This window comes from Lepisosteus platostomus, chromosome 7 (genome assembly GCF_059453375.1).
Source record: "Lepisosteus platostomus isolate fLepPlt1 chromosome 7, fLepPlt1.hap1, whole genome shotgun sequence".
In the NCBI taxonomy this organism is placed as follows: Eukaryota; Metazoa; Chordata; class Actinopteri; order Semionotiformes; family Lepisosteidae; genus Lepisosteus; species Lepisosteus platostomus.
The window spans coordinates 33241584-33255105 of NC_142617.1; the positions used below are offsets into that span (position 1 = coordinate 33241584).

General features: G+C 44.5%; 1 protein-coding gene across 1 annotated transcript; it reads right to left on the reverse strand.

The window, feature by feature from the left end:
• Positions 1–509: 509 nt before the first annotated feature.
• On the reverse strand, positions 510–11264 carry timm17a (translocase of inner mitochondrial membrane 17 homolog A (yeast)). Its single transcript, XM_088639906.1, has 6 exons — positions 11156–11264; positions 8883–8982; positions 6939–7002; positions 6375–6503; positions 5775–5885; positions 510–1715 (listed from the first exon to the last, which is right to left on the reverse strand). Exons 1-6 carry the CDS (start codon positions 11179–11181, stop codon positions 1645–1647), a joined length of 501 nt encoding a protein of 166 aa, XP_088496032.1. The 5' UTR covers positions 11182–11264; the 3' UTR covers positions 510–1644.
• Between the last annotated feature and the right edge of the window lie 2258 nt (positions 11265–13522).

Here is a 13522-nt window from a genome sequence, read left to right on the forward strand (position 1 = left end):
TGAACTAAACAGAAAACTCCATTAAAACAGAACACCAGTCAGCATCATGAATTAAACAATCTTTTCCAGTCTAAAGTGCTGCTTCCAGAAAAACTTATTGCAATCTGCAGGATGTAACTGAGGCTCAGGAAAAAGGCAAACTCCAGAGGTTTTTTTGAAGGTTTTTTGAAGAGATGCAGCTATTGAGTATTTCTATGTTGCAGAACTATGGCTGGAGGATGCCAAAATCTATCATACAGCCCTGGTACTGTCATGGTTCAGGTCCTATAGACACTCAGGCTGCCAAATACACAGGAGCACCTCTTGCCATAGGGCAGGACTCTGTCTCATCATGTTAATCAAGGCAAGGAGACATAAATTAGAGTACATTGCATATATATACTATTTATAGACTATATAAATATAAAATTTTCTCCCTAAATCATTCCCATAGTTTTCCAATTGACCCACAGGACATTCCTTTAGCAATGTTTTTGACTGGATTTTAAAACAGCACAACAGTTCATTCATTTATTTAAAAACCAATGCCCTCCTCAAAATCAAGACCAGTAGGAAGTGGGGTTTCTTTATGATCAACATGCCTATACTGGTCCTGGTGACCTGGCAATCAAAAAGGGCTCTGCCACTAAGAACAGAGATGAAGGTTGAGCGTTACATTCCAGGTAAGGCTTTGTGATCTGCTCAGGAAGGCAACTTTATTCACCTCTAGCTCCTCTCCACAATACAGGTTTTGATCCTATCAGGACAAGAAACAACAGGCTTTAACTGAGGCAGGCAACATGCACCAAGCAGTTGTGGGCAGCTTTTATATACAGTTATAATACAGATTCAAACTGGATCGCAGCATAAGCTGTGAAAGAATCACAGCACCTTACTTGTTCCTGGCTTGTGCCTTTAGTGCCCCACTCAGGTCTTTCCAGCTTGAGACTTACCCTATAAGATGTTTTCAAGAACAAACATTCACTTAATCCTCATTCGCAAGCAAACCAGGTCTCACACCTTCGATCTGCTCTTGGAGGCAATGAAAAGCCAAATCCTTATCCATCTGAGCTACTGATCCTTACCTAGTAGAGGAACCTCTCTGCTCTCCTGCTTCTGGGAAGACCATAGAAAATGAGCCACTGGGCTTGTGAAGCTTCTTTCTCATTATTTACTTTTGCAGAGCAGCAGTTATCAAGTAGACCTGAGAGATCAGAAGCATCCCAACTGGGGTCTCACACATACAACAATATAATAATCATAGTTACGGTTTAGATCAGCAGTCTCTTGCACTTCTACGAGCTGAGAGAGCTCATTTGTTGCGGTCAATGTGTTCTGCTGAGCGAGAAGCAGAAGGGTTTTTCTGCAGGGGAAGAATCACTTCCATCAGCCTTAGAAATCAGGATGGAGATGGACTAAATGTGCAAGACCAGTACTGAGAAGGGCAGGTGCTGTTGATGGTTCAGACAAAAAAAAAAAATCAGATAAAAATACAAAACTAATAAAGAATACATTTTCCTCTCTCCCAGGCCACAATGATGTGCCGAATATCAAAAATCTCTGTGTGCATGGTTTCCTGGGCTCTTCTCTATAGGTACTCCAGCATCCCAATGAGAGTTCATGAGGAAAGTAAAAGGCTTGGCAGGGCCAGGGCACCAGGCGTTCTTACTGGTACTGCCGATAGTCTCCAAAGGAGGGCGAGGGCATGGAGGAACCCTCTTCAGGAAACTGGGGACCTGCAGGGATAGCAGCAAACGTGCAGAAGATCAGAACACAGACATGTCTGTCCCAAATACGTTCCTTCACAGAGAAGGCTGCAACCTGCTGGTTTTCATTTCCTAAACCAATATTCTTAACTATTCTTCTTTGCATACTCCCCTTATTCTGAATCACTGCATGAGCTAACTGCTTCACAGAGCCTTACAACTGTAGGAATGATGCGCCTTCGCCTTCGTCACAAGTCCCAGGGGTCCCCACAAACCAAGGCCACCCTGGATTACCCAAACCCACCCATCTCCAGCTGAAGTGACTCAGACTGAAACCAGCAACATCTAGACTGGGAAGCTCAACATGCGTTTCAACTTAAGAGCCCTTGGTTTTAGTTCCAGATGAAGTCTGAATGACAAATATTTGGTCCGGTGGTGGATGAGAATATGGTTGCCAGGTTACGGAACAGACCACTTCAATATCCCAATAAAACCTGCAGGAGAGCTGCTCTTAGAATGTGCACAAGACCCCTCTGCCAACTAAAACAGATAAACAGATCAGGACAAGACACGATCAGAAGCACAGAGTGAGCACACGGGCCTTTCAACAGCAGGGACCTTTAAATGGACTTTGTATGTGCTCAGTCTTTGTTACATCAATCACTAACCCAAAAGAATTAAAATGGCTAAGATGCTTACACCTTCCTTAGGAACTCAGCAAAGTTTTAGAAAAACAGACAACATACTGAAAAGATTTTCTAGACAAAACTGTATTAGTCTGTCTTGGTATAAATGTAGCGTCTGAGCAGTAGTTCCCAAAATGCATCCTAGTAGTGCATGTCTGTCTTATAGACATGTCTTAGCAATATATTCTGTTCACTCCCTTATTAGCCAATTGCATTTCACTATGTCAATAAACACGTCCAACAGCTGCTCACCTCTTAAAAAAGCAATTAGTTCACTTATCTCTCCAAGTAACAATGAGAACATCATGCAGAGCAATAATGTTCTCCATTTAGAATCACGTTACAGCAGACTGTCTTCATTCAGATCACTTCAGTGACAACCTTTTACAATGAATACGGAACAGCAAAGTGGGCAGATACCTGAAGACAGGCACAAATACAAGCCATCAATAAAAACTACCAACTGTGGACATCGCAGAACCATAAACAGACTCAAGGCAAGCCTCACCCTCCACGTGCAAATAGAAATAAGAAAAAAAAAGAAATGGGCACAAAAACCCCAAATACAACTAAAAACACACTGGAATAGCCTTTTGTTGGACGAGTGCCACTGCTTTTTTTGTGCTAATAATTGTTACCGTTTTTGTTGTTTAAAATGTTTTTTCCAGTAAAGAGCTTTGAGAAGATGCTTTTAAAGCCACAATATAAAAATAAAGTTTATGATAACTAGTAGAAGTACAAAACATTTAAGTCTGGAAAACACTCATCTTAATTATGTAAATCACTAATCCAAAAGAATTAAAATGGCTAAAATGCTTACACCTTCCTTAGGAACTCAGCAAAGTTCTCATCCGTCCTTCAGATGAGACGTTAAACCGAGGTCCTGACTCTCTGTGGTCATTGAAAATCCCAGGGTGTTTCTCGAAAAGAGTAGGGGTGTAACAGCAGTGGCGTCCTGGCCAAATTTCCCATGGCCTCCTGATAATCCCCCTCTATGAATTGGCTACATTACTCTGCTCTCCTCCCCACTGATAGCTGATGTGTGGTGAGCGTTCTGGCGCACTATGGCTGCTGTCGCGTCATCCAGGTGGGGCTACACATTGGTGGTGGTGGAGGGGAGACCCCATTACCTGTAAAGCGCTTTGAGTGGAGTGTCCAGAGAAGCGCTATATAAGTGTAAGCAATTATTATTATTATTATTATTATTTTCCATCACCACAAAGCACACTGGTGAAGCGCTTGCGAACAACAGCTTAAAGCCACCTCTTTAACACAAACACCTGGAAACGAGGACAGCAGCAGAGATAATCCACAGGAGTTTTCCCTATGGGCACTATCGCACATTTCAGCAAGAACAAGAATGTAGAAAAACATGACGCTGTAGACATGACTGATAACACAAAGGTTCTCGAAGCTTCACACTCAGCAGTTAAAGAGTGGAAAGGAAAGGTGCCATTATCAAACACCACTTGATATCAATAATGACTTGGCCTTGATACCCGGAGTTCATTAGTAAAGGGACTCCTCAACAACGTTCATTTTTCACTCTACAACTGGGTGAGCACAGTGGCTCATCTTTCAGGTGCTTGATGGCCAGCGATCGTGGAATTACCCACATGGGCCAGCTGCACAGAAATTCACACCCATGGCTCAAAATCCATGAATGGGAGGCACTGCGGAGAACAGGAGCTCTGAAGGCCACTTGGGTGCACTGTACCTTTCACAGGAAACACAGCCCATGCTGCTACAACTTGCTGGAAGTGTCAACTTAAAGAAAGACAATGTTGGAAAAAGAATCAATTTGATCAAAGCATGTCTTCTACACCAACAAGTCAATCTGCTGCTCTACACAGAGGTTTGCTGGCTCTCCCTGGGAGAGCGTTTGACCGAGTTTTATGTACTACCCTATGAAGTCAATCGTGTTTCCCACAGATCAGCCCTTTCTTCTCTCGGTTTCTGCTCTGCACCGCCTAAACGAGTTGAAGCCTTTAAGGGCTGAGTGCAACAACTCTCAAAGTGCAGGACATAACTGAAGCCACGACTGAAAGGATGGACACCTGGGCTGGTGGGGTGGAGAAATACAGTACAATTATAGCTATAAAGCTATAATTTCAGGGGTGACACTGGGCAACAGTAAAATACAAATTTTCCTAAATAGTTTTGCTTAAATTGGTTGATCGTTTTATCCAGTTTAGATATACAGCTAGGTATTTTAACTGAGAAATTTGGGAGAGGTATAAAAGTATAACAGCAGCAGTGTCTCACCTAGGATTTGAACCCATAACCTTCCAATTACAAATCAAGAATGCCAACCACTGCACCACTCTCTTTTTTTTTTGCAACACCTTTCTCAACTTTTCCTCCAACGTCCAGATTACCTATTAACAAACGAGCAAGAGAGTCCCATAGAACAGAACCCTCAGGACTGAATTCCAGCAAAAGCACAGGTCAGAGATTCAGATGTCTGACAGGGCACTTAAGGTTTTAATGCATTGCGCCTTGAGATGCCTGAAAGTGGATTTCTGGCTTTCACCAGGACGAACCCATTCCCTCTGGTGCCCAATTCTATTATTGTATATTTAGAATTATATACACTTTTATGTTCCGTGAAACTGGGTCATCCACCACACTAAAAGCAACATATATTCAATGCAATATTAAATACAATTGCAAAATTATTTACAGATTGTGTGGGAATTCAATGGCTTAAGAAAAAAAAAAAGTGTCCACAAAGCGGGATGCAGTAAGTTGGGGGGTCTGTAAAGGCCCGGCAGACAAAATGTTTTGGAATCACCGGTTTAGACTTTTAAACTTGCTATAGATGGTCTTTAACAAATTATTTTAAATGCTTTCACTCACTCAAACACTAGAGCATCAGTAATTAACTCCTCACACACAGCAGAACACTTGGGGCAGAGCGGTGGCTCTGTGGCTAAGGATCTGTGCCTGTGGCTAGAAGGTTGCCAGTTCAAATCCCACAGCCGGCAGAGGAATCCTACTCTGTTGGGCCCCTGAGCAAGGCCCTTAACCCTAACTGCTCCAGGGGCGCCGTACAATGGCAGACTCTGTGCTCTGACCCCAAGCTTCTCTCCCTGCCTGTGTGTCTTGTGTCTCCATGGAGAAAATCTGGGGTATGCGAAAAGACGAATTCCTAATGCAAGAAATTGTATAGGGCTAATAAAGAAACATTATACACATTACATTACTTGTTAAAAAAGACCCATTTTGAATGAGCAGTCTACTCTGCTCTGGTCCACAAATACATCACAGTCGTACGCCCCAGCCCCCGTTCCTTCACTTTCTTTCGGGCTTCCCTTTCCCCGTCTTTAAAATTCACGAAAAGGCACGGTACTGCATCGCTGTCATTCCTGTGCAGACCTCTAGCCTGCCTGCAGACACTCACCTGTGGGAAACTGCGAGGAAGCAAACCTCGTTAAGAGGATCCCGGCGCCCTCGATCAACGCCAGCAGAATGCCACCCATGGCCGCAGAGCCCACCATAGCCACGGGGCCGTCTGAGAACACAAACACAGGGACCTTAGTATCTCTGGAGGCAGGCAGGAGCCTGAACCAGTGCCTCAGAGCTCAGCGGTGTGAATCTCTCTCGCTGTGCCCGGGGGAGAACACGTCCGGATAGGCAAAAATCCCTAAACCCAGATGTGCAACGCAGCAGGCACCCCCAAGAAGACTCACAGCTGTCAGCGCTTCAGAATGTGCTTTGACTTGAGCAGGGATAAATACTTTAGTAAACCAGATATGGCTTGCTTTTCATAAACGTGGGGCATACAAATATTTCCGCACTATTGCTCTTGTCCAGGAGAAAAAAAATCAATTCAATGCATTCACAAACCGCTATCGTTTGGGGGGGAGTGAATGCTTTCTGAAGGGACTGTAGAGGAAAATGGGCAAGGATCAGTAGGAAGCCGGCACCCGTTACCCCACCCACGCCCATTGCTGAGGGGACAGCAGCTCTCGGGGGCGAAAGGAAAAAGGGGGGTACTCACTGCGCGCCGCCAGGATGGCCCCCGTCATGGCCCCGCTGGTGATGGAGTTCCAGGGGTCCTCCTTGCCCCGCATTTTCACCATGCTGCAGTCAATCATGGAGAACAGGCCCCCCCACACGGCGAAACTCCCTGTCCGACACAAGCACAGGCTACTGCAACACGCCTCACGGCACCAGCATCGCACTCTGTTGACTTTCCTAAATGTCATCTGAAAACGTACCCCATTTCTTTCCATCTCAATTTATCTTGTCATGTATTATTTGTAACGTGGATTTATGACGTACTGTCACTTTTGATTGTTAACTGCCTTCTTTAATTGCAAGGGAAATGCATTGCTACTCCACCACATTACTTGTTGCGATTTTAATCTCTCCGAATTTAATTGTCAAGCACCTTGCCCTATAAGTTCGCATAAAAGTGGCTATATAAATAATATATTTGTCTCGGTCACAAAGGCTCGCTCGGTACAGCAGGCGAACAGTAGCGCACCGTACATGTGGACCTGCAAACACTCACGATCTAGTCTTGACTCCTCCCTCTCCCACCCGTCTCCCACCCGCTCACCTCCCAGCTGAGGGGCTCTTGTCTTGATGGCCGTCACGCTGCCTCGCAACCTGTGACTCATTCCCTGGAGAAACACACAACAAGCCCAAGCAGGTCACCCAAGCACAGCTACAGAAAGCGTCAAACACCTGTTTCAGCTGACGACACTGCAGTTACATTGAAAAGGTCAAAAACACGAGTTTCCAACTAGTCTCATATACTGTAGACAGCGAGGGTCTAGAAGCAGGACAACATCAGGACATCTGAAAGACCAAGTGTCCATAATAAGCAATGGTAGTGAAAGCAGCAAGCTGACAAACTCAAGACACTGCGGAAACCCCAGCAGCAGTAATGTGGAGAGGCACTCATAGCATCGCTGTGAGACCGGCGTAGGCAAACATCATAGGAGGAGTACTCTGGCAGTAGGACTGGGGCTCCGGAAAGACATGCAGGGGCACTTTGGACAGTTAAGCTGACAAGCAAAAAGCAGAATGTTTATTAAAGTGTCTGTATAGCCATCAATCTAAAGCACAGACATTGTCTGTCAGAGAATTTGAATTCAGGACGCCAAAGTATTAAAATGTAGAGGAAATGAAAATATAAAAACAGTGAAGAATGACCATGATTGTTAAAGAGAGTGCAACTTGACATCTAAAACCGAAACCCCCAAACTGTCATGTATGTACGTTTCAGTCTTGGAATTAGCTTCTTGCTGCAGCTTTAAAGTAGCAAAGTACAGCCTTATATCTGGAAAGGAAACTTCAATCATGCCCTCAGCTACTGGAGCTTTACTGCAGCTCAGTGAAAGTACTAGGGTGCAACAAACAAAGCACTAAGAGCAGATAGAGCTTCTTACACAGCATAAGAGAGCTATAGGAAATTATTTAGATGCCGCTAGTAGGCAGAGCCTTTAATAAAGGACAGGAGCCTTCTCGAGTAAATAGACGTTTGCAGTTCTAACTTACAAATATAAGAGATCAAGAAAGCCGGGAAAGTACAAAGTGAGTCAAGACCTGCCAAATGCAAGTGACTGTTATAAATATCTGTTCAATTGAACACTGTAAAATCCTGCCAGGCACAAAACGCAACATGGGCATAAAAGGATTTCAGTATCCTGTACTAAAATTACCAGAAAGAGTTTCCACACATGTGCTGATGTTCACGTCTTGCAAATGGAAGAGCCACATGAGGTCTGGTTCATGGTAAGGCAGTGCTGAATGTGCCCCCCACTTCCCCCATTCTCTACAGTCCAGCACAAGGCTGGAAGCTTTCAGTAAGGACAGCAGACAGAGGAAAGGCTAGAAGGAAAGTCACACTCTTAGTTTAAATACACAGGGGGCAACAAAAGCACTGACAGGACAAGCAGAGCCAGGCTAGGTCAATGGTCCAAAAGAGATGGGCAAAGCAGGGAAATATTTTGAGAAAAACATCAGTTCCGGTGATCAATGCGATGTCGATATGGAGTAATTATAGCAATTTAAAAAATGTGAAATTTTAGAAACCTTAAAAACTGATTGAATTACTTTTTTTATAGGTAACTACCCCCCAAAACTGCAAAGGACAGCAGAGTTGATGTATAGATTCTCTCTCCTGAGAACCACTTTTTTTTCTGGTTTTCATTCCATCACGATGGTGGAACTGAAGAAACGGAGATCCGCCCAGGTAATTTATTCAGCTTCCTGGTCTTAAGACGGGGCCTCTCCAGTCCTGGTCTTCATTCTGACTGAGCTCTGCATGGACCTGAAATCAGCCTCATAATTCGCTTTTCGTTATGTCAGCTGCAAAAAGCTGAACATTTCAAGTTACTTTAAACTAGTTAAGAGCTGAAAACAAGAGCTTTGAAAAGGACCTGATTATTTGTCCCATTAAATAAGTTAGGCTAGAATGAAAGAAGCAGGCTGGCCAGGAAGACAGGGCTGTGAGACTCCAGGCCCTGCGATAGAGGAGTAGTGTCCCAGTACTTACAGCAGGTGAATTTCTAAAGCCCTTGACTGCCTGAAATATTCCTCCTCCAATGGCTCCCATGGTGAAGGCACCCCCACAGTCATCCACGATCCTCCAGGGGCTGCAGAAATAAAGCCATCAATAACTTTCTAATGACCTGACGGCACAATCGATTTGACATTTTCCTGCTCCACCGATCATGGAGAGAGAGAGAAGCAGTTCTGCCCCAGGATGTGTCCGACTGGCCCCTCTGCCTCAGCCTGCGTTCTGAAGGTACTGAAATACAGAACCAGTGCACAGGAGCTGCAGTCTCCCTTCTGATGTGCACCCTTTAACAGATAAATATATCAAATCAGCAATAAAAACTTAATACATCTGTCTAAGCCAAGAAAAACATTCTCAAACATACTTATACTCTGTACAAGACTCTGTCTTATACTCGATATATTTATACTCTGCTACTTTTCTCTGCTGTTAAGAACGCAAGCTTCTAAGAGCACTGAGCATAAAGGTGCAGGGAAGTGACGAGAGATTCCACCTGCAATACACCCTCCTTGCCAGCAGAGGCTGTTGATTACAGACCAAAAAAGAGTTGCCTAACTCATCCATCAAATATCCAACTGTATTATACAACTCAGGGTTGCACGCACACACACACACCCTCACCTAGGGCCAGTTTTTCCCAGAAACGAATTAACCTACCAGTATGTTTTTAGACTGCAGGAGGAAACCAGAGCATCTGGAGAAAACCCATGCAAACACAGGGAGAACATACAAACTCCACACAGACAGCAACCCAGGTCCCGCATTGAACCTAGACCCCAGTGCAGTGAGGCAGCAATGCTGACCACTATGGCACCCTGCCGCCCGCTACCTCACCTTTTTCTCTTTAATTTGCGCAGATTAAACTAGTTCAAGTCACATGGGAAAGTGAAGGAAACAAAACGCTGTGTACAATATCGCTAGACAAGGTTGAACTACCCTTGTGTTTTCATCAAGGCGTCATATCACACAGCGCAACCGAGCACGCACCCTTGAACCGCACCCTGGCCTCTGGTGGAAGAGTTCAGGTTTCTCAACAGGGCTGCGCAGTCCGGAGTCTGGCGGACAAAGCACTTTAAATGGAGCCCTTTCCTCTCTACTATATTGTTATAGAGCGGTGGGCTGCTCATACCCAATTCTGGATAGCACCCATCCAGCAGGTCTTACAAGTCATGTATTGTCTAAATACCCCTCCATTTTCTAACCACTCTGCCAATACAGGGTCACAAGGGAGCTGGAGTATATCTTGGCACGCAATGGGTATACACTGGACAGTCCATCACAGAGCACACACACTCACACCAGGGCCAACTTTCCCAGAAGCCAATGAACCCACCAGCATATCTTTGGACTGTGGGAGCCAACCGGGAGCACCTGGAGGAAACCAGTTTAATTTTCACCACTGAAAGAGGAGGTTTGCTCAATAATGTTTAAAGAGCATTTTAAATTAAAATCTTAACAGCCTGTAGGTCTCACGTACATCACACAGCCCGGCTGACTTCAGTACAGTCAATAACCATGCTGATCGAAACCCACACATTCCACGTCTTTACGTTCTGATGATTTAAGGATGACCAAGAAAACCTGCTAGGATGTCACTCCAGGACCAGGCTGGTCACTGCTGTAATAACGACAAGCAGCAGAGGCTGCAATGCAATCGCACGAGTGTATGCCTGTGACCCACACACCAGGCTGTCATAACGTATCACCGGCATGGGATCAGTATTACACAACACCGGTGCGTGATCAACAGCACTCTGCCACATCAAAGGAACACACAGCTGCAATCAACGACCCCACCATGCCTTCTGTACTCATTTTAAAGCGTCATTCTTGTCGATTCCAACAATGTGCTAAAGACACAGGTTTCCCTCACTGGTTACGTCACCAGGAGACAGGAAACACAAGGAAAATTGTCTCGTCTTGTAATATGAACTAAGAATTCAGGTCGTAAGAGACTACCGTGGATACAGTCTTACATTCTACTGAGCCCACACAGAATATACACAGGAATCGCGACTTCTGTAAAACAAAAATCGGTTACACAAGGTCACCCGGCTCGGTCTGTGATGCCAAGGACACCGACCGGCTCTGTAGAGAAAAAGTGTGTGACAGACCGGCCATTGCAGCGTTAGCGACCCTTCTTCACAGCGCCGAAGGAAACTTCCCATATGTTAGCGGGGTTTTAAGCTCTCGTTGTATCAAACAATCACCATTTGTAATGTCACACTATACTAAAAATAATGACTTACCATGGTTCACGTGCGTACTCCTCCATCTTCTTCTCGGGGTCTCGCTCGGCGGAAAAAGTAGGGCGGAGTCCTGACGTCACAGGAAGTGTAAGCTCTCAGAAACTGGCGCGAGTTAAAGGGCTAGTGCTTCTCTTACTGTGTGTTAATGTAAAGTTAATTTTCGCCATGCGTAACTGGTAGGACTGATAGGAGCATTGCATTGCCCTGGGTTCAATTCCGGACCTGATTTAAGTTGCATGTCTGTGGACTATGGGTGGAGATCAGAGGAAAACCTGTGTGGCCACGGGTTTGCCGTTCAATCTCCGCAGAGAAGGTGTCCAAGCCGGAATTGAATTGAGTTGTGGCAGCAGGACTAAAGGCCACTGTGCCGACTACTCAACGCCTAGTAGTAATAATAATAATAATAATTGCTTACACTTATATAGCGCTTTTTCTGGACACTCCACTCAAAGCGCTTTACAGGTAATGGGGACTCCCCTCCACCACCACCAATGTGGACAACGTCAACTTAAAATGTCACTGCTACTATTTTGATTTTCAATTTAAAGTTACAGTCTGTGTAAACAAAATACTTTTTTTTGTTTTTTTACCCTAAAACTCTGAAAGCATCAATTATTAAGTCGCTTGCCTTTCTGCACCAGTTCCATTTCATTGTAGGATTATTGCAGGACCGTTTCTTAATTATGTTGGTTGTTAATTACTTAATTGATACTCCTGACCGAGACCACAAAACATGTTCAAGACTGGTTCAGGAAAAAAGGATCTGTATTCAAAACAACGTCAGACGTCATTCAGACTACGTCGTTCTGAACTGTTACATAGGAAACAAGGCAAGGGTGTCATTTGCTACAGATGATAAGGCACAGGTCCCAAATTGGACCTGAGGGACATTCCTGTACAAGAATGTGTCACCTCTGTACCCTTCATACCCACCCCCTGTCCTCTGCTCTGGTAGCAGGTGAATCCTCCCATCATCAACGAAGAGGGAAAGCTGGGAATGAGAAAGTCCCATTCCAGGTCCTTGATTTCTTTGGAAAGGATTTGTAAGGAAAAGTCTCCTCACTTCCTCCCTCTCGTTCCTTCCTCAAGCCTCCAGCATGGGACTTTATCTGCAAAGGATTGTGGGAGTCTGGACCAAGACCTAAACAGGGGTACCTGACGTGTTTGGGCTAAGTTATCGAAGCTGATGTCCTGGTGTCCTTCAGAGAATGACTGAATGAGGGTCTCAGATCAATTAGCCATTACTAACTGGACACATTCCATGAGCTGAATGGGCATCGCTGGTTTCTAACCCTTTCTTACAGTGGTTATGTGGCTTCATAAATATGTGTGGAATTTGTGTGACTGATTTGTTATTTCACAAAGGCTATCAGGAATATGAATCCCACAGGATTGTGAGAGCCTAAGACAGAAAAACAAACCAAGCCCTGTATCCTGAATTCCTCAGACATGAAAGACTTGAAATGGAATCCTAGATTTACACCATATCTTGGTCATTTGTTCCTCACTCCTACCTCCCTTTGCGTATAGAAGTATTTTTATTCTTTCTCAGTCTTGTGTCTATTTCTCCTTGGTTTCCACTTTGTTCTGCCAGATTCTATGCCTTGTACACAAAACTGGTTCACTAAAATTCTCTGACGACAAAAATGCATCCCTTTCACGTGTGAGAGGAAGGAGGTTTCTCCGTCAGACCCAAGCAGTTAAAAATTGGATCTGTCGCAGACATTCACCTAGACGGTCGTCTGTTCGCAGACGTTTGAACAAGCATGACCAAATCTACGTGTATGAGCTTTGTCCAGAGATGCTACGTAGTCTGAAGTGGGATAATAATGAGACTAAACACTCAGACAAGAAACGGACAAGGACTTTGGGACTGATGGTAAATAAATATTTATGTTAGTTTTGTGATAGAAGGAAATATTTACATAAGCTGTTTTTTTTTTTACTCTATGTCTGAGCGGAGAGCTTTTAAAGAGCGTCAGACAAGCTCTTGGCCTTTCTCCCACTCTTAGGAATGGTAATGGAATGAGCCTCAGACTGTGTTTCCATTGAAAAATGACCAAATATAGGCATTTCATTGGTGCTGGGGGCTGTGAGTTTGTGTATGCGTGTGTGGTGGACAGGCTGGGAGGCAACTGAAACATAACTGCCGAGCTTTCATTCAGTACATCTCTCAATCATTGCTGGGGAAGAATCTACTCCTGGAAGAACATGGATAGAGTCTCAGAGAGAGGGATGGAGTTTTCTTTTGTGCCAGAGTACTCTGGATGCTGTCCTGTGATTTCCCAACTTGTTCTGGCATGATGAGGGAAGTCCACAGCTTTGAGGGACACTGTTGGATAACAAGAAGCGGAGGAACAATCTCAA

Coding starts and splice junctions, on each gene's coding strand:
- timm17a (XM_088639906.1), bottom strand. CDS start 11,181: ATGGAGGAGTACGCACGTGAACCATG. Junction 7,003..8,882: donor GCTTTAGAAATTCACCTGCT/GTAAGTACTGGG, acceptor GTGTTTCTCCAG/GGAATGAGTCACAGGTTGCG. Junction 1,716..5,774: donor TTCCTCGCAGTTTCCCACAG/GTGAGTGTCTGC, acceptor CTATCCCTGCAG/GTCCCCAGTTTCCTGAAGAG.